Source organism: Polyodon spathula, chromosome 10 (genome assembly GCF_017654505.1).
Source record: "Polyodon spathula isolate WHYD16114869_AA chromosome 10, ASM1765450v1, whole genome shotgun sequence".
NCBI classification, from domain to species: domain Eukaryota; kingdom Metazoa; phylum Chordata; class Actinopteri; order Acipenseriformes; family Polyodontidae; genus Polyodon; species Polyodon spathula.
The window spans coordinates 33,191,820-33,217,300 of NC_054543.1; the positions used below are offsets into that span (position 1 = coordinate 33,191,820).

The window sequence follows — 25,481 nt, forward strand, 5'->3', positions numbered from 1 at the left end:
TACACGTGATGTAAAAGCAGAACAATGTTCTTCAAGTGTACCTCAATTCTAGGGTGGATGATACTGACATCAGTGAAATTTGCCTTTCAAAGTCGTCATGTCTTCTTTTTTCTTTTTTTTTTTTTTTTTTTTTTTTTTTTTTCAGCGGGGGTAGGTAGTCTAAAGAACTGTTACATTATGTCTGCGAGGGGGCGTGCTCTTTCCAAGTATAAAAACGTAAATGCAGGCAGTGACGAAAACGAATGAGCTGTACAGGAGAAAAAGTAGAAACAGGTTTACTTAGATATAGGAAAGAATTTAATACACGCGACTTCCCGAATCCAAGGGTAACTAAAAGAACACCAGGTAAGTGCAGATTTTACACTATAGCCTTGTGGTTATTATTATTATTTATTATTATTATTATTATTATTATTATTATTATTATTATTATTATTTAAGACGCTGTGGGTATTCATTTTGGTACAGTACTATTTAATAGTATGAATATTACTGTCGAAATGAATTATTGCACTTCGCAAAAGCATAAAAAATAGTCTACTGATGATAAGTGATGATAACCAGAGTATACCAGCAGTCAATACCGATAATAATGAGTTAGTCTCACCGATTTGTCTAAGCTTTTGCACCCATGCAAATGTTTCCCTTTCTTTCTGAAAAAAATCATTATATCTTGCGTGTTTGAAAACAATAATGCAATCTATAGTGATCTGTAGATTTCCAAACATAATAAAATATGTTGTATTTGTCGCTAATCATCAGTAAATTGTATTTTGGTAACTTGTGCTAAGTGGTCAGACCACACGTACCTACCAAGCACGGTGTGGTGTAATGTCAGCAGGTGGTACTTTGTCATATTTCGGTACATGTGCAATCAATTTGTTTAGGACTCTTCCTATAAACATTCACTAAAAATCTTTTTTTTTTTTTTTTTTTTACAGTAGCATCTTGGAAGTGGTGTCCCTTTATTCAGTACACTCTGTGGAACACTATAAAGTACTTCAGAAACATACAGACATTTTGCTTTTTTTAAACACATGGATAAAAACGTGTTATTCTAGACCCGAAGGACGTTACAGTGCTTCTTGAAAGTTTTGTTAAAAAAATGTTGATGTTTGGGCAAATTACAAGACGTTGTTTAACCTGACATGATGCATTTTCATTCTCAGGGTCATTGTAAGGTTTACAAAAATATTGTATATGGCTTTACAGATTGTGCAGGGGATTTGAAAAACTCTCCATGTAAAATTGCTAAATTAACTCCTTTGCAGATTAATGTTTATTAGAACCCAGCTAGATCCATAAAGATATATTCCTAGAGTTATAAAAATGGTGTTTACATATTGAAGATACTTGTTACCTTAGAATCCTACAGTATGTAAAATATATCATTAGTATGCAGCCATATCATATGCCTGTAATGAACTGTTTGTGTTTGTTAATATTTGCTTATGTATGCCATGATTCTTCATAATCCATAATCAGTTTTTAATAAGTATTTCTAGCAAAACACATGACTATCAAGAAAAAAGTTTTAGTGCAGTCTGAACCTCTCCCTGTTTTGGTAAAGTTGTCAGTCTTAAGAGTTTTGCTTCCTGCCAGCTGGCCCTTTGAATCTTTTCATTGTGAACAAATTTGCCTGCCACTTATTAACTAAACTCTTAAACTGGTAAATTTATACTGTAGCATTTCATCTTAAAGTTTACATTAATTTAGTCCAGTTCAAAATGTCCTTCTGGTGATTTACATTTTCACTATGGAATGATGTCCATTTCAGGCACTGGGCTTTGAGAAATTAAAATATAGAAAGTTGTCAACTCCTGGAGTTACACCTTAAAAGTCTATATTCAAATTATAATCAGTTACAAGAAAAGCAGCACAAGTTTAGTTGGTTATATATATAGGATTTATTTTGTTGTAGTTTGGAAAATGTATTTTCTATGAGTAAATAACAGACAGCACAGTGTAGATTATTTTGGCAATGCAGTAGATCATTGTAAACTGCAGATGAACACTGTAGTTGAAAGATAAAGGGTCAACATTTTATTTCAAAGATGTCAGCTGTAGTATGTTTGAAGCTTAATTTCCTAAGTCTCAATCAATTTTCTTTGGTGTAACAGTTTGTTTGTTTTTTTCTTTTTCCGCAGCATGGCTCAATGGAAGGAAGTCCAGCACTTAGAAATTAAGTTTTTGGAGCAGGTGGACCATTTTTATGATGACAACTTCCCCATGGAAATTCGACAGTTTCTGGCAGACTGGATTGAAAATCAGGACTGGTATGAGTAGTTCTTTTTGCATTTTTAGATTGACATTTAAGGTTTGCACTGTGGAAAACCATGCTTTATCTGGTTCCTATAATAACTTGTACAGGCAGCCTAAGTCATACACATTGTCACTGTGAGAACATGGTGTTCCTCCATGAAATTTATTGGCAATAATATTTGGAGGACCACCTTACTGATGAGGCAGCTTCATAATTTGTATATATTTCAAAAGGAGACAGTATATATGTGTAATATATGTACACACACGATATTTCAAAAGGTAGTATATATGTGTATATACAGATATATTGTATGTGTATATATATATATATATATATATATATATATATATATATATATTATATATATATATATATATATATATATATATATATATATATATATATATATGTACATATCAAAGCAATATTTCAATGTGATTACAAGTCAAAAAAGGTACACTAGTTATGGAAAGTCTTTTAATAGATCGAGGTGTTCACAAGTGTCACAGTGGTTTTCTTCTTTCTTTCATCCCTTTCTTTCTTTCTTTTTTTCTTTCTTTCTTTCTTTCTTTCTTTCTTTCTTTCGTTCTTTCGTTTCTTTCTTTCTTTATATTTGGATACCCAGGCACATTTTTTTAAGCAAAATGTTTTGTTTTGTACCTGTTTATGTGTTTGTAATAATATGTAAGCAACATATGAATATGCTCCCATCTCTTTCTGTGATCTTCCCTGAACTCCCTTGAAAATGGGATGATCCATCTCAATGGGCTTCTTCCTGGTTTAAATCAAGTTAAGCTTACGTTTGCGTCGTCACAGGGATCTTACCTCTGCTTTTCCTGACACGTTAGGCGGAGACTGCTGGGAATTGATCACCCACACCAGAATCATCAGCAAAGCCAACACCCAAAACAGAAGCAAATCTAAAATGCTAAATACATCTCCCACTTAATTTTTTTTTTTTTTAAAATACAGGGAAAAAAAAAAACTCTAATAGTGAAACAGAAAAAGCAGACAGGCAGAGTCAAATATAACCGTAAGTTACCCTCACATATCCATGAATACAAATGTAAACAGTGGGAGGACAACAGTAATACCCACCACAAGGAATTCCAGAAATTCATTTAAGTGCCCTTGCTGTATTACAGCTTTCTTTCACATGACACTCTGAAGGCAGTAAAATTATGCTAATAAATAAAACCTCTGTGTAGAAATACGAAAAAGAAATTAGTAAAATCCTTGCTGAAGACTTAGACTTAGATAAAGACTTTTGTTTTATAGTGGGGGGTGGGGGGGTGACATCTGATATGTTAAATGAACATATGTATTTTTTTCATGTGCACATGGGAATATATGTATTTTTAAACAGGGATGCTGCTTCAAACAGTGAGTCAATGGCCACTGTCCTCTTTCACAATCTATTGTCACAGCTGGAAGAGCAGTGTTCCCAGCAGAAGATGTTTCTCCAGAGACACAACCTGAAAAGAATCAAACAGCAGATTGAAGTAAGTCTCTCCATCCTGCCTTATTAAACAACGTACTGTACTGTCCATTTCTGACTATCAAATAGGATAATCTAAAGTAAGGGCAGGCCAGTCACTCCTTTATTATATACACTCTAGTTATCAACCCTGTAGTTGTGAGTGTGGAATCACAACTGCTACAAGCAGAATACAATTTCAAACAAAATGCTTTCCTCCAAAATGACATACAGCAGACACGTGTTTCAAAAAGTTTTATTCAGTGTCTTCAGATTAAATTGTATTGTTTATTTATAAGGGAAATGCAGAGTATACGTCACACAATTCCATTTAATGAAAAATAGAAAACATATATAGAAAAATACATAAGGAAGGGTTGAAGGTTGAATGGGCTTGTGATAGTGGCTAAAGTAGGGCTTCACAACCCTGTTCCTGGGACTGCATGTGTCTTCTGGTTTTCATTCCAACTGAGCTCTCAGTTACTTAACTAGACCCTCAATTGAACTAATACTATACTTAACCTTTTTAATTGTTCTCAGCTTCTAAAAGTTGCAGCTGAAGTGTTTCCTTAAGTAAAGCAAGTTCAAGATTAGAGCTGAAACAACGGGCTGGTATTTTCAGCAGACTGTTTTTATTCCATTTTACAAACACAGTGTTATGCGACAATGCAATGCAAGAAGACACTTATTTCTGAGCTTCCTATAAACAATTAAAAAGCCCATGCTGTACACTTAGCAACTCAGCGTGAAGGTAATACCAGGCTAAAATGTCACATATTTTACAAAATGATAACAACATTTAGCAGATTGTGGAAATACTTTGTTTAAACCCAGTCAATCTAATTTATCTAACATCTGCAGTTTTAAAAATTCCCTGGCCTGAGAATTACAGTGCTTCTTCAGAGGTTTTACTAAATTCTGATTATGTTTGATGAATGTTGTTTTACTTTTACAGCAATAGGGCAAATGTTGTCAAATGATAAACAAACTTAAACAACAGTGATTATGAGACTCTGAATTTGTGTTTCCAGTTATGTGACTTACAGTTTTACTTTTATTGCCCCACATTTTGTTACATATGCCTCTAGAATGCTAGAGAAAGAGTCTTCTAAGAAATCTGCCTCACTGTAATAGCCAAAACCACCTTTTTGATCTTTCACTTTATAAGGTGTCTGTGACTCATTAATTTGTTGAAGAAAGAACAAACCTGTTTAAGCAAATTGCTGTGTGACACACATTTATCCTAGACATATTCTTAAAAAATATTTACGTACCTGAGAGATCAATAAATACTGACTTAAACAACATCTTTTTCAGTTATTTTCCAAAAGTTTGCTTCTGAATACTTGCAGGGCAGTGTAGATAGAGGCAGTTATTAGTTCTTAGTTTATTTCTAGTTTTAAAATATTAACAGTGAATATTTTTGTACTTTAAGGATTTGTGTTCTCATTTTAACATTGCCACCATTGATATCAATCAATCAATCAATCAATCAATCAATTTTATGTTTATTTTGTGCTTTTCCTGTAGAACATCTCAAAGCACTGTTCATAGCAATTGTAAATATAATTACATCAGATACATCAAAACAACAAAAAGCAGATAGAACAGATCTCTTTTAAAACCTCTATGCATTTTTGAGTTTTTATAAATACAAATCCTAGAATTGGTTCTCACAAGTTAAAGCTTTGTGACTAGGGCTTATTGATTAAAGGCTTTAAAAAGTTCCCCTCTTGAAAGTTGATGGATTAATTTGACCTTTGAGAATCATGTTTTGTTTTTTAAAGAATTCTGTAGAACCAAACTGTTTGAGAGGATGGAAAAATGTGGTTTCAAACATCCTGTTCAAACAAAAAGTACAAAGTGTGCAGAAATGTTTTTGCACAACAGGGGGTACAGGCCTGTGTTTTTCTTCTTTGTTTTCCGTGAAACCAATCTAATGATACGGGCTTTACAGTGCTAACCTATACTTTACTATGTTGTCATTATGCTTTATTATACTTCACTGAGCTTTTACTATGTGAAACATTTATATAGGTTATACTATACATTTAGATCAGATGCACTGTGTATTCCCACTTGGAGATAATAAAGTTCCTTCAGCAACTAAATGGTTGTGACAAAGTGGTTAACAGTGTACAGGTGTAGAACTGATGTGGTGCTTAATCAGGAGACAAGACAGTAATCAAATTAGAAAGGCGTTAATGTTGTAATTCAGGTCTGGTGACCTCAAACAATAATCCCAGACAGTACACAGCAATGTGTATTGCACTGTTTAAAATAAAGGGTTTGCAGCCCCAAATAATAAACACAGTCCAGTTACACACACAATAGACAAACATGGTCACCAATCCTGGGTGCGTGCTGCAGTGCTCGTGGTGCTAATACAATTATTATTGTGACACAGGTGTCGTGATGTTGGGGTTTGTGCTGGCCTCTGACAACAGCTCTGGAACACATTAGCATCTACTAATAACAACAAGTAACAATTAGAGACAAGACAAAACAAACAAAACACTCATGTACGATATTTTTAACACATGACCTTCTGGGTCGCTTCCTTAACCATAAACAAAGGAACAGATCACATCGCTCCGTCCCCTATTTGTACCGTCACTTGTGACTCCTTGGTAAATGATTGCAGCTGCTCCTCCAATCCGTGGCTGCCGCATCGTTTCCCTTCCGGTTCGAAGAGTTTGTGCACTGGAGCTCCGCCCCCTTTCTAGATGACTAACTTCCTTTTAACCCTGGGAATGAATTGTCAGTTTGTCCAGTCCAGGGCACTGTGTTCCCTGTACTTAGCGACCTCACTGGTCGTGAGGGAGACTTACCACCAAGAATCATTCTGATTCTGTCGCATTGCTATTTACCACTTCTGAATTCTAAAGAATTATCCATGTGAATGAAAACCTACCACACAATGCTTACATTTAAGCAAGGCCCTCTTCATTATACAAGTGAAGTCGTTTATAAAAACACAAGAATTGGTGGCCCCAGCTAAAAGAAATCATGTGACACTCTCACAGTTCACTTGTTATGTTATTGTTATTGTTTATTCATGTATGAATATAGAGGTTTTGCATGGGGAGGATGGGAGGGGCATTGAGTGTGTTGTTTTCCAACAGGGCACAGGCACTTGGCAGCTCTGACTGCTGATCACTTTATTGAAACTCTTTAAGTTAAAGAGCAGCACTATTTAGACTTGTCAATGTTTAGATCATTAAAATAGACCTCATAATGTATGTAAAACATTTTAAATGTTACTGGGAGTTAAATAAAACATGTTCCTGGTACAAGGTATGGGAGATGAATTAAGAAAGAATGGCTGTATTTTTTGTGTTCATTTTCAACAAAGCAAAAACAAAAAAAGCAGCCTCATGTGCAACAGGAAGTGGGTGTGGCTTAGTTGGGTGAGCACTCAACTAGAACCCTGGTTTGATGTTTGGGATAAACTTTTTTTTTTTTCAATTTCCAGTATTGGCCAACTTCCACCTCTATCCTGACTAATTCACATGCCCGTCTAATTCTCCAACCCCTATGAATTTGAACAGGTCACTTCTCAAACCAAGATAACAAGATGCTATTGTTCAGTTCATGTTAAAATATCGTCAATAGCTAACACCTTAGTGATTGGGGTCATTATGTTAAAATATTTGCCATCACTGTAGTTTAATACATGGTTTCCATTTATTTCACTGAAAAAAGGGAAAATTGTGTAAAAGAAGAAAAAAAACACTGCAGAAAGTCATTTTAAGATTGTTTACCTGTTCTGTGTACTTTGTAACTGCTGTTACCTTTTGGGTACAGATCTCTATATTTACCCCAGCACTTTTGTTTCATGGAGAAAGGTTGAGCTATTTTGTTGCTTTATATGAGGGCGTTGTTTGTCAGACATGACCTTTATCAGATTTGTACACTGGAATCCACTTTGGCATCAGTGATAGCCAATGAAACCTCACAGAAGTATAGGAAGTGGAATGGTCAAGCCATTTGTCTGAAATGAGAAAAAAAATCTGCTTTTACTGGATGCATATTGAAAAGTTTGGGGAAATGTAACCTATTGGTCACCATAGGTTCAGCATACTACAAGCAAAGACAATGGCATTTGGGAGTAGAACTTGATATGAAACATGAAAGCCCTTGTAGACATATCTTTATAATGAAAAAGTGATAAGGCATTAGCCCAGTGTGTTTGTGTTGTTACTATAGAAAGCTGAAAGGCGCAGAACCTTCTGAGCTCCCTTGATATGGTTGTTTATACACCCACCCCCCCCCACCCACGTTCATGTGGTTAATACGAGTCACCTGACATTTTCTGGTGAAAGCTGTTTGTGTATTTATTTCTATTAAAGAAGGAACGTTCTCCCACATGTTAACCAGGAACACATTGACCTGAATCTGTGGGGAAATCCCTTCCATTATGTGGGTCGTAGCTGGAGTTTCTTTTACACTTTTAGTTTTTTGTTTTGTATTTGTCCTGCAATCCAAACAGCCTCTTCTTGTTAATTCAAACTAATGCTTATTGTACTTGATTTAGCAAATCTGCATAATGAACAACATCAACAGAACATTTACATCTTGAAACTACAAATGCATTTTGAACTGTGGTGTGTGTGATTTGATCAGCATTATTTAAATTATGGCTGGGTTTTAACCTCCTACTTAAATCCCAATTTTAAGACCATTATCTGACTGTGGCAGGCTGGTGAGTGGATAGAGGCCCAGAGACAGTCTGTAGTTCAAAAAAATAACTATTTTATTATAAACACAAAAATGAAAGGGCACAAGGGCCAAAACAAAGCAATTTAAACACAAAGACAAAAAGCAAAACTTACAAAAATAACAATTTCCAGGCTGGGCAACGCCTTCACTGGATTCAAACTTTCAAAACAACCAAAAAACCAACTTGCTTCCAAAGCTCCCTCCTTCCAAATAAGAAGCAGAGGCCTCCTTTTGTCAGGTGGCTGGGCGCTGATTGATCGTTAAACTAATCATCTTATCAACCCCAGCCAACTGAACACAATGAACCCAGGCAGGTAGGGGAATTTAACCCCATCCCTGCCAATTTCTAAACAGCAGAGCTATGCTCTGCCACATACCTCCCCCCATGTACAACGTACACCAGCCGCAATCAGCCAACTCCCCCCCTCCCCCCCCAAGAGTCCAATTATGTCCCTTGGGTGGGCTGTTTTGGTGGGTGGTGGTGGGCGGGGTTGATGTCGGAGCCCCCAAGACTTCTTTGGTTGAGGGGGCCCCGAATCTCCAAGGTAGCATGGCGACGACGGCGGCCCGGCTCCCTCTCGTGGCAGAGGCGGCGACGGCGGCAGCGGACCCTCGGGAGGCCTAAAAAACAAAAAGGAGACACCAGCAGCCCCAGCCGATGCGGAGCAGCAGGCGACCACAGCCGATGCGGAGCAGCAGGCGACCACAGCCGATGCGGATGCGTCATCCCTGAGCGGTGCAAGGCAGGCATCCTTGGGCCATAGCTCCTCCCCTCTGGGCTCTGGGAGCGGCAGCTCCTCCTCCTCCTCCCTTCTCGGCTCTGGGAGCGGCGGCTCCTCCTCCCTCTCTGGCCTCTGGGAGCGGCGGCAACTCCTCCTCCTCCTCCCTCTCGGGCTCTGGGAGCGGCGGCAACTCCTCCTCCTCCTCCCTCTCGGGCTCTGGGAGCGGCGGCTCCTCCTCTTCCTCCCTCTCCCTCTCTGGCCCTGGGAGCGGCTGGGGACTGGGAGAGGCTACCTCTGGGAGCGAAGGCTGGGAGCGACGGCGGCTCCTCCTCCCTCTCTGGCTCTCGGGACGACGGCGGCTCCTCCTCCTCCCTCTCTGGCTCTGGGAGCGACGGTGGCTCCTCACCCCTCTCTGGCTCTGGGAGCGACGGCGGCTCCTCACCCCTCTCTGGCTCTGGGAGCGACGGCTCACCCCTCTTTATTGGAGTGACCAGGGCATCTCTCATGTCTACCGCCAAGTAATTAACCACCATGAGGGCAACCTCTGGGAAGGACGCCGGGTGGTGTTGTTCCTTCCATTGTTCCCACCTCTCCCCATCTCGACGCCACAGTGTGTTGATAACTATGGGGAGATCATGGACGAGGTCTGCCTCAGGGTGCATCAACCAGTCCCAGATCTCCTGGGACGGTGGTGAAGGTGGTGATGCTGGAGGTAGTGGGGTGGCCCCTGATGCCCGGGGTGAACACTGCACCTCCTCCTGGGCCTGGTTGTAGGGGCATCCTGCCCAGTTGTGGCCGTCCTCCTCACGCCGGCCACACCAGTTTGCCGGTGGCACATCTGGGCAGAACCGCCAACGATGGTCCTCCTTCCCGCACCAGGAACACCAGGGGAAGGTAGGCTGGCCGGGTCCTCCGGCAGTGGCTGCAGCAGCTTACATTTCTTCAGCTGCTGCTTGTCCTGCCTTTGCCGCTGTCTGCTCTTCTTTCCCATGTTAAAGAAAAAAGATCCCAAAAATTCCAAATAAATAAATAAATAAATACTGGTCTGAGCCTCTAGGTGGCGCTATCCCACTCTGACACCAAATGTGGCAGGCTGTCGAGTGGATAGAGGCCCAGAGACAGTCTGTAGTTCAAAAAAATAACTATTTTATTATAAATAAACACAAAAATGAAAGGGCACAAGGGCCAAAACAAAGCAATTTAAAACACAAAGACAAAAAGCAAAACTTACAAAAATAACAATTTCCAGGCTGGGCAACGCCTTCACTGGATTCAAACTTTCAAAACAACCAAAAAACCAGCTTGCTTCCTCAGCTCCCTCCTTCCAAATGAGAAGCAGAGGCCTCCTTTTATGTCAGGTGGCTGGGCGCTGATTGATCGTTAATTAAACTAATCATCTAATCAACCCCAGCCACCTGAACACAATGAACCCAGGCAGGTAGGGGAATTTAACCCCATCCCTGACAATTTCTAAACACTGACATTTTAAGGTTTATGTTACTGCTCCCATTTTCCGTGGGTACATTTGCATATGAGACGTCAGATGTACCATTACAAAATTCCATTTTGTCACAACTTAATATACAAATTATGTTTTCCAAAACAAGTGTCATTACAAGCTGATTTTAAACTGCTTTACAACATGTGGCGTTTAATACTGAATTTCCTATATTGAGTGACTTAAGCTATATTTTTAATGCTTCTCTAACAACAAAATTGAAATGACTAGCTTGATGACTTGCTTTGATGTGAGGTCTGAAGTTTTCAAACTGCAATTGCTAGTAAACTGTTGTGCTATTATGTGTTTTTATGTTAGCCTTAGGGTAGAATTCGGTGGGTTGTAGCTGGGCAGCTTAATTAAATAATGCCTGTCATCATTAACCTCCTATTTAAACCCCAATCTCACACTCCTTCTCTAGTGTTTTGCTTTCTTGCACATGCTGCGAACCGTTGTCTGCGCAAAATTTTCAGCATGAACCAACTCCAATTCAGATCAGGAAACCTCTGTGCCGGATTATCCTCAACAATATCTCATTCATTTCTCAGATAGAAACTACAGTCTACTTCTAATGCAGACTTCACCCAGCAACCAGACCCGCTGCCCTGGCATTGCGTAGATCAAAATGCCCTGCCAGCAGGCTCTGCTGTCAGAACAGCTATTTTATAAGGATTGGCCACTTGCCTAACTTTTAAAAACCCTGCACGAAAACAATACAACATCCCGACTGGAAGCAATAGTATGGTGTTGTTCAATATTTATTGTACCTGCTACACCAGCACAGCAACCAGGAGACACAGCCGAAACAGATCCCACCCTTCAGCTTCATAAACAACATTTTCGAGGACATGAAGTCCCTCATTCACCCCATCACCATCTCAATTGCTTCAATTAATACACAGCCATCTCGGTTCAACACTTCCGGTCCACACAGCTGCGTTCCTACCTACAACCTGGCATCAGCCGTCCTCAATGGCCCATAGCACGTGCCTGTAGTTAGAAATCAAGTCCAGCGACCACATATGGCTTCAACTTTTAATACTTTTGCAACATTAAGGGCTAGATTCTCAAAGCTATTTTCCATATTTTTCTGAAAGGGAACATTTTCAAGTACAGCTCTAATTTGTTTCTGTCAAGTTTATTTTCGGAAACAGACTTCACATTGCTATTTGTACTGGACTTTCCCACCCTGTACACTTCTAGTTTTCTTGAACTAAATATATTTTCATAATGTATCATCCATAACTTACACTCAGCAACCTTGGATCCTTAATTTCTATCAGAAAAACGGGACCTGCTATCCTTAGTGGGCCATTTCAGATAAGCAATTCACATCATCCCCAAGGGTAGAACCTTCATTTTGCATCTCCTCACTCCTTTTCTACAGCATCAAGCCAGGAAGCCCGGAAAAGCATATCCGCAGAATCCAGGAAGAACATAAAAATGTGTGCATTATTAATTCAAAACTGGAACGGGCTTTCACTATTCTACAAAGACTACATCTCAGCACCCCACGACTCGTCCCTTTTCACAGATGCCTCATTTCTACGATTCAGAGATTTCATGAATCAGCGGATTCCACAAGCTCATCGCAGCAGCAGCCCCAGTCCCATTGCAGGTGTTCGATCTACAAGGTTGTCTTGCACCACAGGTTTTAACTGCTATCAGTCATCTGTGCTCAAAGCTGGATTCTTCCTATCCGTTCAGTCAAGACTGAATCCTCACTTTCATCGCACATGCAAGAGACTCTCCCCATCAATCCACAATTAAATTATACATTAGTGGGATCCAATATCACTATCGTTTATTGGCAGTTTTTCCCCTGTCTTGCTGTCTATCCCACTAATCTGCCTCACACTGCAAGGAATCATCAAGCATAGCCTGAGTACAATTTAGCATCAGCAAATGAAAACGGTTCTCATTCAGCCTCTACCATTAGGCACCAAACTCTCCAAACATTCAAGCAAATACTAGACGATATCCGTTACCACCAACTGGAAACATAGTTTAAACAATAACATCCAGGTCTTTTACCAAATAAATACTCAACGGTAATGATATCAATGTCACACTGAAGTAACGCGACATTAAGTTTAACACCGCCGTCACGACCCAGATCAATATTTATTCTACATTGTCTAGCTCTCAGTTAGATAAAGCTAAAGCCGCCACCATCTCAGCAGCAGATAACCATTTTGTCGATCGGTCATCCCCTGATTCAGTCCTCTTTAACCACATTCTCAGCGGTTTGCGAGCCAATGCCTGCAGACTCTGCAAATCAGTAGATTTTGCAGCAGCCTCAGAACAATGCATTCTTCATCCTCTCAGGTTCTGCAGCAGCCACATATCTGTGCATTCTTCATCTCTGCCTGTAGGCAGCCACATCTTTGGCTCCGTCTAAACCATCTTATCACTCAAAGATGAATGTCCTCTGCTCAATACTGTCTTACTAACAGCTAAAATAAATAACATAAACAGTTAATCTTAGATACAACTTTAATAGTTAAAGAGATACATCTCTTTCTGTTGGAACAACCTGTCTACACATCGCATAAAACTTAATATTTTACTGTAAGACTAAAAACCCTGCAAATAAGGGAATGTTTTATTGACTTGTCAGGTGTTTTGCTATGAAAACTTGTGTTATTTGTTTTCCAGGTGAAATATAGAGCAAATCCTTTGCACATGGCAGGAGTTATATCGAACTGCCTTAGAGAGGAGAGGAGGATAATTGCTACTTCATGTATGTTGGAACAGGTACTGTATTGACATCACTATTTACAGAATTAACAAAAGGACATGTTGCTACAGGGGACTGTGACAGGGTGCTCATGTCACGTGTGTGGGTAACCGCTGCTTAGGCAATACAGAGAGGCATGGGAGGTGCAGTTGAAACGCCAGCACAGGCACGCAGGATTTGTTAATACAAAAGTAAATAAGCAAAGGCATCATGTGACGTTACCAGCGATGGTAACGACCAGAGGAAACATACAGCAAGCAGTACAAAAGGCAAAATAAAGCACAGTACAAAAATTACAACCAAAAGATGCCACACAGGGCAAGCGAGGGCCTTATAAACAAGGTGTCCTGCTCCAGGAACCTGCTACACAACATAACCCTTGCTGGACATTACTTGGGATCACTATCCCCTAAACTAACCTACTGATGAGCCAGTATTTATACAATGACTCCTGCTGTTTCATACAGCCTTGGCTGGGCATTGCCTTCACAAGCAAGGCCTGCAGTTTCAGGGTTACGTAGCTGTCATTCCTGCAGAGCAGACCCTCTCCTTCTGAGTATACGCAGCTCCTCTCTGGAGCATGGCGTTGCAGTCGCCCAGATCCATCTCTAGCGGATGTTTTTAAACTGATAGACACTGGGTCAAGACCCGCCCACCTGCTGATTGAGGACCAGCACAGCCAACCACTTGCTGCCCTTCCTCTCAACTAAGCCTAGCAGGCAGCAAGTCTCAATTGAGCGCCTGTCTGTAAACAATAATTTAATCACACAAATCAACTCTCAAACGATACACAATAAACCCATTTCCACATGTAAAATTACACCAACACTAATTCCCACCTGTGCAGGACAATCACCCTGCCACAGGGACTATGGAGGTTCCACCTTCACCTTTTAGAGCAAAACCTGTGCCAGGTTAAATGTTATATTTACCTTTACAAGTGAAGCTGCTGTGTGTTTCAGTTTGTGTGTCTACTTTTAAAATGACAAGTAAAACATGACAGAAACATTCTGCAATGCATCGACCCACAACCACACTCAGATCACTACCTTGTAGTTAGGGTTTTCACAAAACGCCACACAGAGGCATCACATAGTTACGTTTGTGCATTGCATTTGATAGACCCCACTCTGTGTCCATGCCTAGTAGGAGAAACACGAATTGCATTATGATGAAACATTTCACAGGTGTGAAAAAAAAAATTAAAAAAAACAACCGCACATTCTTTACTTGACTCTGTTTCAGGGACCACTGGAGACATCCATGCAGAACTCGGTTGTTTTCGAAAGACAAAGAAATTTGGAAAACAGGGTAGCTGTGATAAGGAGCAGTGTGCTGGTAAGCTATACTACTATTACGGCTTCCGGTAGACTTTTGCGATATGATTTTGTAATTTATTCTATTACATGATTACATTTTTTTTATTATGTCTCAATCCTAAAATTGTAGGTGATGCAAAACTTTTGGCCAAAGCTGTACATAGACTATAAAGCTTTAAGGTTTGTGCTTCCTTCTTGTGTGTTTACCAGAATTGCATCCTTATTATATGTACTGTTGGATGTACACTGTTTCTTAGGTTAAGAAGCTATTTAGCATTCAAAGTAACACATAAAAGATCTTATAATCAGTCTGAGCCCTTTTCTCCTCACCTATAAAACAGATAATCGAACAAGGTGTGAAATATTTGGAAGACATGCAGGACGAGTTTGATTTCAGATTCAAAACACTACAATCCAGAGGTGGGTTTTATTGGGTTATTACATTACTGCTACTGATCGTACGCTTTAATAATGCAGTCATTCTGTATTCTGTATATTAAAAGTTTCACTTCAGTTAAACATTGGGACTGTTGTGTTTTGTCATTGTATTGCCTTTGTCAGACCCAGCTGAAAGGAACAATGACCATGTGAGGCAGGAGGTTGTCAGACTGCAGGACATGCTGAACACACTGGACTACAAGAGGAAGGTTAGAATGGAACACAGGAAGCACGTTTTTGCTTTTCTTTTTTTTTTCCAACAGAACTACATTTTGTGCTCAGCAATAATACGACCTGTAAAGGTTTCCAGCAGATTACGATTGTAAAAACATGGCAAATTGAAAGCTTGGTAAAACACACTAACACGCAGGAGTATGATGAAGCGTGTCTTCTAAAAAAAAAACTTGGTTAACTGTGATAAAGCAGGTTAAAGGCATGTGAAGAGAGCATTGTAAACTGCAAAATCACTGTGCAAACCTGCCATGGAAAATGTTTGAAGGGATAACACCGAAGGAAGCTGGCTTGGTCGTGGGATCGGAGGATGCCGACCGTCAGGTCTCCTGAGCCAATTGCTGCAGTGAGGAGAAATTGGGCATTCTAAATTGAGAGAAAATCAGAGGAAAAATTATAATTGGACACACTAAATTAAAAAAAGAAAAAAAAAAGAATAGATGTCAGATGTCCTTATCCAGTATTTTAGCCAATGTGTCCAATTTCTCACCTCAGGAAACACTTGGTAAGATGACAGACCTCATAAAGGAAATTGAATCACTAATGAACACGCCGCTGAATGAGGAGCTAATGGACTGGAAGAGACGGCAGCAGATCACCTGCATTGGAGGGCCTCTTCTAACAGGGCTCGACCAGCTGCAGAACTGGTACGTGACTGGCTTTTTATTCTTTTACCAATGGGTTTTAATAATAATGTCTTGTTTGTACAAATCATTTCTAGATAAACAATGACACTGGCTTTAACCAGACAGCCAGGGCTAAGGCACTGTGAGCTTCCCAACAAAGAACTGCCTCAAGCAACAACTCAGTGAACTCGGTCTCTCACTGAACTAGCCCCAGGCCTCACAAATTGTACAGAGGTTTTGTGGAACCCATGTATGTTGCATATGAAGTAATCATTGTTGACCTTTACAAGCCCCCTTATCCCTAATAATTTGTATTTAAAATAATATGTGTAAGAACAATGAACACCGTAAAGCTGTGTTAATTAAGGCATGTAACAGCATTGCATATTACGAACAGACCGTAGTTTATTTTTTTCCATCTTGCCAATAGGTTTACATTGACAGCACAGAGCTTATTTCAAGTCAGAAGGCAGCTGGATAAGTTGGAAGAGCTTGTGATGAAAGTAACATATGATGGAGACCCTATTCCCTTAGAAAAACCTCACCTGGAAGAAAGGGTCAAATTATTGATCTACCACCTCATTAAAAGGTATAGTAGCATAGGTTTAAATGTGTGAAATATGAATGGCAGTGAATTTGTAATGGGTTCAACGCTACACATTATAGTATAGTATAGCGTATGTCCAAACTGGCCTAACTGTGAATGAAAGTGAAAAAATGAGGGAACGCTGTTTGACCATTTTAATATTAATTGTCAATCCTGAGATGTCTTTTGGATATTTTAAAAAATGTACCTCTTTCAAAAGGTGGCAACCATAAAATAAGCAATTGAGTAAAAAGTGTACTGAAAATCAACATCTATATAAATAATCCTAACTGTTACTATTAACCATGAAATCTAATAATGTCCTAGTTGTCTTGTAAGTGAAGTGTTTAACAGTTGATTTTTTTTTCCAACACTAGCTCATTTGTGGTCGAAAGGCAGCCCTGCATGCCAACCCATCTTCAGAGGCCGCTTGTGATTAAAACTGGAGTGCTGTTCACCACCAAGCTCAGGTACAATGAGCAGTTTCCGATTGTGTTTAGGCAAATAGTTGCTTGATGTGCATATGTTAGGATAATTTGTGAAAATCAGCTGTGGTTCTTGAGTCAAGCATTGTTAACAGTCCAAGTTTTTGACCAAGAATTCCAATAATATGTGTATCACCATGTTCATCCAATTATGATGACACTTGGCATGCAAATGCCTTAAAGGCTATATCTTGGGAATAACGTGTTCAGTTTTGATTAACCTACTGTATGCATGGACATTTGATATGATTTGCTATTCTGTATGCTGTCAAAGTAGGTCATGGTATTCTTACATTTTTATGCTATTTACACTACATGTGTTATTGATATACCTTGTTTTAAGCCTTCTAGTACAACTTACAACTCCTTACACCTATGTGGTAATTCAGTTTCAATGAATGATTAAAGTAAATTAGGAGAAGGTCATCAGAATTGGGAACAATGCAATACATCATGCCTGTAATCTTAGGGTGTTTTTTTCAGAATGAAGAAACACAAGCAAGACAGCAGTTTGAAATACAAAACAATTGTTATTTTGTTTCTGCACAGGTTGCTGGTTAAACTACCAGAAGTAAACTATCAGCTGAAGGTCAAGACAACATTTGACAAGTACGTTAAAGAATTAAAAGTTAACGATACATAATCAAATTATCATGCATAAAGACAAATAGCTGGTTTCATAGACCCTGATTGGCACTAATCTTGCACTAGCTAATGTTCCCTTAGCTAAGGTAGTCCAAGATGAACCCTAACTGGTGGTTGAGAAATGCTTCATAAACAGGCTGTTGTTTTTATCCTGTTAAAATACAAGTTGTGACATGAACTATAACTTTCCTTTTGGATTATACTGCCGGGTTAGGCTCTGGCTCACCGTGACACTGTAAAGTAGCAGTTTATGATAATGGATGGATGGATGGATTATACTGACATAACAACATTCAACTGAAGGAAACAACATAAACATTACCACTGTAAATAAATGCAAATACAAATATATGCACCACACGGACTAGATGATGTAACACTTACATTGAAAATGGCATGTCTTTGAAAACAACATCCAATCTTTAGTCAGATATATGAATTTTGGATGGTATTTTTACTGTTGTATCTAGGTAAATTACTAGTTAATTTTATAATTTTTAATTTTTTTAGGGATCTTCAGGCAGGCAGAGTGTAAGTATTCTTTTAAAATAAGCTTACTTTTTTAAACCTTTAGTGACAAAAGACAAAATAATATATTTAATATTTAAGTACCACTATATTTTTCTTTTCTTAGAATGTTATTTCTGGTAGACAAAACACCATAAAAACAAGTGTCAAGCCCATATTCCAAGTACAGTATTATTCTTTTGCACAAATTATTCATGTTTCCTCATTAAAACTAAAAAGGAACTACTTGAGAATTTAAAATTAAACAGCCTTTTCTTTGTGATGGGATTGTCTTTGTGTTAATCTGTTTTAGATGCAAAATATGCAGAAAAACTGAGAGGGTGGGGTAATTTCAGTTGGGTTGGGTAATTCCAAATGAAGACTCAAGAGTACAACATGTAGTTTAGAAAATGTAAATTGCTTGTTACCCGGTCTTCTGTGCATGGGTTATTTGTGTTTAAATTAGTCTTACTCCTTTCTAAATTAAAGCTCTGAAATTGTCCTTTTCTTCGTGTTCTCAAATGATACATTTGGAGTGCTCCCGAATTAAAAGTGCTAATTTGGGAGCCATTATAATATGGCCACTGTGCCGTATTATGGTTGTGTGACTTTGTAGGTTTATGCATGACAGACTGTACATTTTTTCTTATTTTTCTTCCATACAGTTCCATTACGTTTCACTGCAATGTTGTTTTTCTGTTCAGCTTCCGTTCTAAATGTTTCAGAGCCTTTTTTGAGTTTTTTTCCTTCTTAAAATATATTTTTTTAGGAGTCGTCAGTTTTTCATATTAGGAACAGCCACAAAACTGATGGACGTAGAAGAATTTTCCAACGGATGTTTGTCTGTGGAGTTCCGGCACCTGGTAACATGATGTTTGTTTTATGAAATTTTGCTATGCTTGTTCAGTAAATTAATGAATTTAAATGTACTTTTTTAAAATTATATTTATTTAGCAACTCAAGGAACGCAAATACGTGAATGGGTCAAAGGGAAATGAGGTGAGAAAAAGCAGTGAGTTTATCACTTTATCTTTATTAGTGTATATATATATATATATATATATATATATATATATATAATGTATGTATATATATATATATATACCATTCATTTTCAACTGCATCATGTTTTAACTAAGGCACTCTCTATAATGTAGGTTTACTGTGTTCATATTTCACTTTTTAAACATTTACAACAACATGGGTGTGTGCAATATGTGTATAATTCAAAGTCCATGTTTAATTAATACACATATCAATGCTTTTGATGTAGATTATTCCAACTGGAGGTTATGTCGCAAAAATAAATTGCAGTAACATTGGGCTGAAGGCGAAACCATTACAATCTGGTTATAGTCAAGAAGTTGTAAATCATACTACATCTACCACTGTTAGGTTCACACACATAAGGATAACATTATGCATTTGAAGGCATTATTAGATACTGTAATTGAGTGTGACTAATTCATTTCAATATCCTCACAGGGCCCTCTATTCGTCACAGAAGAGCTTCATTCCATAAGTTTTGAGGCTCAGTTCTCTATACAGGGATTAACAATAGACTTAGAGGTATGGACTAGTATCTGATATATATGTATTTGTAACTAAATTCATAAAAAAGATAGTGGGCTAAATTCCCAATACACTCCAATTCATCATTAGCACAATCGTATTTCAGAAAGGAGAGACGCACCCAATACAGTTACCAAACCAGAAATAAAAAGACTACGATTAAGTTTGAGGTTGTTTTCTGTTTGTTTTAGATGTTTAATTTGTGGGGTGGGGTGGGGGTAGGGGTTCCATTCAGAAACAGAATTGCGCTGATGACGATTTGGAGTAAACAGCTTTGAGAATCCAGCCCAATGTGCTCTTTATCTACCTTTCATTAACGGCTCAAAGTCGATTGATCTGTACTTTTATGAAATGCATTTCTAGGTGTCGTCCAGTAAATGTTAAACTGTAATCTTGTACTTTTACAGACAAGCTCTTTGCCTGTTGTTGTTATTTCCAATGTGAGTCAGCTTCCTGGTGGTTGGGCTTCTGTTATATGGTACAACCTATTGACAGACGAACCTAAGGTAGGATTTTTACTACAGTAAAATGCAAACCATTTCCCACCTTAAAAACTACAATGTAGGGCTCTACTTTAGCAATTCAAACTAGATATACATAGTAACTGGATTTGTTTACAACAGCGGAAAAAAGGGCACAGTTTGGCCTGAAGTGGGTGTCAGTATATTTTAATTGAGGTTGGGCTAAGCTAAAATGGAAGAGTTTAATTGAAGTGAAAATAAAATTTTGGACATGCTGTATAGTAAAATAACTTATTGTTAAGCACATAGAAAAGCTACAGCACAGCACATTCTCATAGAAAAGCAAAATAACACAGCATGGTAGGTAGTCTAATGATTCAGTTCAATGGTGTGAGGTGTGGGTGTGGGTGTGTGTGTGTGTGTGATTGTGTGTGCGTGTGCGTGTGCGTGTGAGGTGTGTGTGTGTGTGTGTGTGTGTGTGTGTGTGTGTGTACTGCATATTCAGCACATACTTGCTTGTCTGTGATCTCCCACTCACTACTGAAGTCTTCTTTTAAATATTTTTCATTTAACACATAACTCTGCCGTCTGTAAAGCCGGAGTTCTAGGCAGCTCAGGTGGTTTAAAGTTGCACTTCTAAATATTAGAAGGGTAACAGACTTCAATTCGTCTTTCATCTACACCATGCAGAGATGCATCAATATCTGGAATCTTGCCTTTGAAATTCAGTACAACCATGAGTAAGAGAAACCACATCTTTTCAAGTCTTCACATGTATACATTTCTTTCCCCACAGAACCTGTCTTTCTTCACCAGCCCTCCCCCTGCCACCTGGAGCCAGCTGTCTGAAGTGCTGAGCTGGCAGTTTTCATCATTTGTTGGACGAGGTCTCAATAACGAACAACTCAGCATGCTAGGAGAGAAACTCCTGGGTAGGAACAAGTAGAGTGATGTTGTTACATATAGTGGCCTTATATGCATGTGATATTTGTTTTGTTGTTAGCTAATATTTTGTATTGTTTTTATATCCAAAAATACATAAACCCCAGTTAAATTCATGGAGGTAGTAATGACAATAAGTTACATTCTGTAAAAACAGAAGAATGTAAAACCAAGCAAAGACAACTATAGCCATTGATGGTCACTTTTTACATTTCTCACCATAGCCCTCTGTCCTCTCTTTATTAAACATAAAATCCATATTTTATTACTGCTTATGTATGACTTTTTATATATTTTTTAGACTTAAGTTATTTTCTTAACAATTATAATGTAAGATGTTTAAGTGCTGTTTCTGTAAGAGAATACTAGACTGGAGGTCATCGCAATATCATAGGGTACAGAAATATATTTCGAATGGATATGTTGACTGTATATTTTTTAGGTCAACACATTTCCCGCAATGAGTGCCAGGTTCACTGGTCAAAGTTCTGTAAGGTAAGCTATAAAAATGCATAATATTTATTTATTATTATATATTTGATTATATAATCATTGAACTATTATGTAAAGGAGAACTAGTAATCAGCTATTTTTTTTTTTTTAATTTGAAATGTTAAACGTGCAGTGTATAATATTAATAAGACACTCCATATTTGGCATTATTAGTTGTTTTGAACTGCTTTTAAAAAAATAGGACTGTGCCAAAGTGCCCACCCCTGTGTGTATTTTGTGTTGTGTGTTAATGTTGGTGTATAGTCATTGGTACATGGGATATAAACGGGTCTGTGTAACATGAGTGTTTAAAATGTATATTTGTATTTAGGCACGAGGATTGCATAGCACTTCACGTGCAAGTAAAATGTAATAATATGTGAGCACGGGGAATTGCACTTTATTAATTCACGTGCAGTTGTACTGCGACTCCAATTGAATGATTGATTAGCAATCAAGCCTCGGTTTTGTGTGTTCGGTGAGTGGAGAAGGGGATTGATAATAATAATAATAACAGTAATAATAAGTAAAATATCAGCTCACTGTGTTTGTTTAGTGTTAGTCCGTTTTGTTTGTCTGTTTATTTTGGCTACCAGTGCCGTGTCCTGTGTTTTTGTTTGTATTACAACCGTTCATTTTCTATCTGTCTGTGCACTATTAAATGCTGAGCGAGACCATTCGTTCAGCTCCACCAAACTCCACCTCTCTGTCGTTTATTTCCTGGTTCTTGTTTCTGGTTTGACGTCCCCCACTCCGGCCGTCTCAAAGTATGTTTGTTCCTCCCTAAGAAGGCTACTTGTTGTCGTGTAAAATGTGCTTAAATATGTGCAGACACTCATAACAGGTAAAGGTAAACCCTGAATATGAACTCAGGCTATACTGTTTTTGGCCTTTAAAAATAAGCTGCAATAAAAAGCAGTGAAAGACAGCTATATTTGTTGAAGTTTAACTGCCACACCTTTTCCAATGCAGGAAAACATACCTGGGAAGCCTTTCAGTTTCTGGCACTGGTTAGATTCAATACTAGAACTAATAAAGAAGTACCTCCTGCCTCTTTGGGTAGATGGGTAAGTATTGGTTTAAATATTGTTTTTATCAACATTTTAGGTAGATAAATGTTTTTCTCTTACAATGTCCATCATCAGAGTCCCCCCCCCATATATATATATATATATATATATATATATATATATATATATATATATATATATATATATATATATATATATATATATATATATGACACTGCAGATCTTTTTGATCAGATACATAGTTTCATAACATCCAAGAACTTTTAGTTGTTTTTGTAAATCAAAGCCCAGTGTGAATGAATTTGATAACTGCCTCTTCAGATATATCATGGGGTTTGTGAGCAAGGAGACTGAGCGTGCCTTGCTGAAAGAGAAGGAGCCTGGGACCTTCCTGTTGAGATTCAGCGAGAGCCACTTAGGAGGAATCACCTTCACGTGGGTGGATCAGTCGGAGAGCGGTAAGCACGGTTTTTGTGTTATGAGAAGGGGATACAGTTCATTTTATGCTGAAGACGGGTATTTGCATTCCTGTAATAATTGTTGCTGTTCCTTAATTCTGCGTTATCGGTGCAGTGCAAGTTAGATGACCAAAGCAACCAACGAAAAATGTCTTGACAATGAAATGGAATTATGTTTAAACTATTACTTTTGTTTCCAGAATAGGTACACCTGTGATTGTACGATTCTCTAGGCCTGGTTCTGTTATAGGTAGTTCAGAGAGGGAGTGGCTTCATATTTACCGGGTAACACACCATTCTACATGTGCGTGACATTGACCGCTGGCTTGTTCTGTGTTGTAGGAGAAGTGAAGTTTAACTCAGTGGAGCCTTACACCAAGAGTCGTCTGACTGCACTGCCTTTCGCTGACATTATCAGAGACTACAAAGTGATAGTTGATAGAAATGTTCCAGAGAACCCGCTAAAGTTACTCTACCCAGGCATCCCAAAAGATGATGCTTTTGGAAAACATTACAACAGTCAGCCAAGTACAGGTAGGTTGTTATTATTATTATTATTATTATTATTATTATTATTATTATTATTATTATTATTATTATTATTATTGTCTACCATGTACTTTGGTAGCCACTTCCCAATGAGCCACAACCCACAACCTGTTGAATCAAAATATACTGTGGTAAATACTAGGCATACAGTATGTGATGATTTTAACACCAACGTTAATTCTCAAAGACAGCTACCAAAAACTGATGAATTATATTTTTGTACTTCTATTTGTTCTTTACAGAATCACAGTATATTCCATCAGTTTTCATCCCTGTCTCCCAGTTGTAAGTAACTAAAACATTTTATCAACTATTTTATTAACAAAAAACCGTAAGGTCCTTTTAACATAACATTGTGCTTCTTGTATTGTTTCAGTACAAATCCTTCAACTGCCTCATTCTCCTCACTCGACCTTCTGCCCATGTCTCCCGGGATGTTTGATGAACTCACACAGAAACTCAGTCCTGTGGAAATTGAGACCGCTGTATGTCCTTCAGTTTTAACAAACAATAAGTTACACATATGCCAAATAATTACACTGTGGCCTAGGTCTAACTACAACATATTTAGAGTAACCACAAGTACATTTCTAAGCATCCTGTAAAGGGAGCTTATGTATTTATGGTTAAAAAAATAAATACAAATAAAATGTTAACAGTTTAACAGTTAATATAACCATATTCTATTTGAGATACTGTGTATATAATATATATATATATATATATATATATATATATATATTATATATATTATATATCTAAGATCCCTACTACTATATCGAATTCTATATATCGTTATGCCATCGTGATTGTATTATATATATCTACTCATTAGATATATATTTTTGTATATAGGCTATATATATTAGTATGATCACTTGTTTATAGCGCTTAATTATTTCTAATAAAGAACCCACTGTGCTTGCCAAGTGTGAATTCTCTTAGTTTAAGCTTCATAATCAAAGTATTAACATCCTATCAACATTAGTAGTTTTTATTAAATACTTGAACTTGGACGCCATGTACGGTAAATTAGATCTGGCGGGCCAAGTAGTAATGTTACACAACCTGTTCAGAAATGCAGAATTTTTACAAACTTTTGAAAAATTCGTCTGTCTGCCACTAGGTGGTGTTTAATGCTAAATAAATTATATCTATATATCTATATATATATATATACTATAGTATACAGGTAACGCTAGATTATACTATATATCTTCATATATATATATATTTTTTTTTTTTTTTTTTTTTTTTTTTCAGATGAGTTCTCCCTATTCAGAGTAATTTGGACTATCTGAGGAAGTAAAGACAATCTCTTCAACCATATGCACTTAAACCTTTTCTGTTACAAGCTCTGAAAACAAAAGATTAAAACAAATCTAACATCTCATTTCATGCTTGAAATTACTTAATAGTTTTTTTTTCTTTGAGCTAATTAAAATAATTCAAACGATGATAGCTAGTTTTCATTTCCATTTACTGTCCATTGCGGATCTCATCATGTTTGCCGTTTTGAAAGAAGCGTGGTGCCATACAGGTCTACAGAACGTTCTCAGTTTGCACTTTACACTTCCTAGGTCATTTTGCCTCATTTGACAGCATGTGTCGTTAGGGAAAACACTTGGTTGGTAGTTCTTAAAGAAGTGCGAACATGTGGTTTGCAGTGCGCAGTGAACGGGTGATGCAGATGTTCCAAACTATAATATTGAAA

At 37.9% G+C, this 25,481-nt stretch overlaps 1 protein-coding gene across 3 annotated transcripts; it reads left to right on the plus strand.

Annotated features, from left to right (window-relative positions):
* Positions 1 to 226: 226 nt before the first annotated feature.
* Positions 227 to 25,160, plus strand: LOC121322144 (signal transducer and activator of transcription 4-like). Of its 3 annotated transcripts, XM_041261685.1 has the most exons (25): positions 227 to 345; positions 942 to 996; positions 2,148 to 2,276; positions 3,633 to 3,768; positions 13,344 to 13,442; positions 14,671 to 14,763; positions 15,086 to 15,164; positions 15,306 to 15,391; positions 15,909 to 16,060; positions 16,470 to 16,628; positions 17,003 to 17,095; positions 17,660 to 17,719; positions 18,266 to 18,286; positions 19,032 to 19,125; positions 19,217 to 19,261; positions 19,748 to 19,831; positions 20,242 to 20,340; positions 21,092 to 21,227; positions 21,680 to 21,732; positions 22,702 to 22,796; positions 23,082 to 23,218; positions 23,561 to 23,752; positions 24,010 to 24,052; positions 24,144 to 24,252; positions 25,031 to 25,160. In XM_041261685.1, the coding sequence occupies exons 1-25, from the start codon at positions 243 to 245 to the stop codon at positions 25,052 to 25,054; spliced, it is 2,376 nt and encodes a 791-aa protein (XP_041117619.1). In that variant the 5' UTR covers positions 227 to 242; the 3' UTR covers positions 25,055 to 25,160. The 3 variants fall into 3 exon arrangements, with proteins under 3 accessions (XP_041117619.1, XP_041117621.1, XP_041117622.1); XM_041261687.1 differs by lacking the exon at positions 942 to 996 and having other exon boundaries at positions 257 to 345; XM_041261688.1 differs by lacking the exons at positions 227 to 345; positions 942 to 996 and having other exon boundaries at positions 2,189 to 2,276; positions 3,694 to 3,768.
* The last annotated feature ends 321 nt before the right edge of the window (positions 25,161 to 25,481 follow it).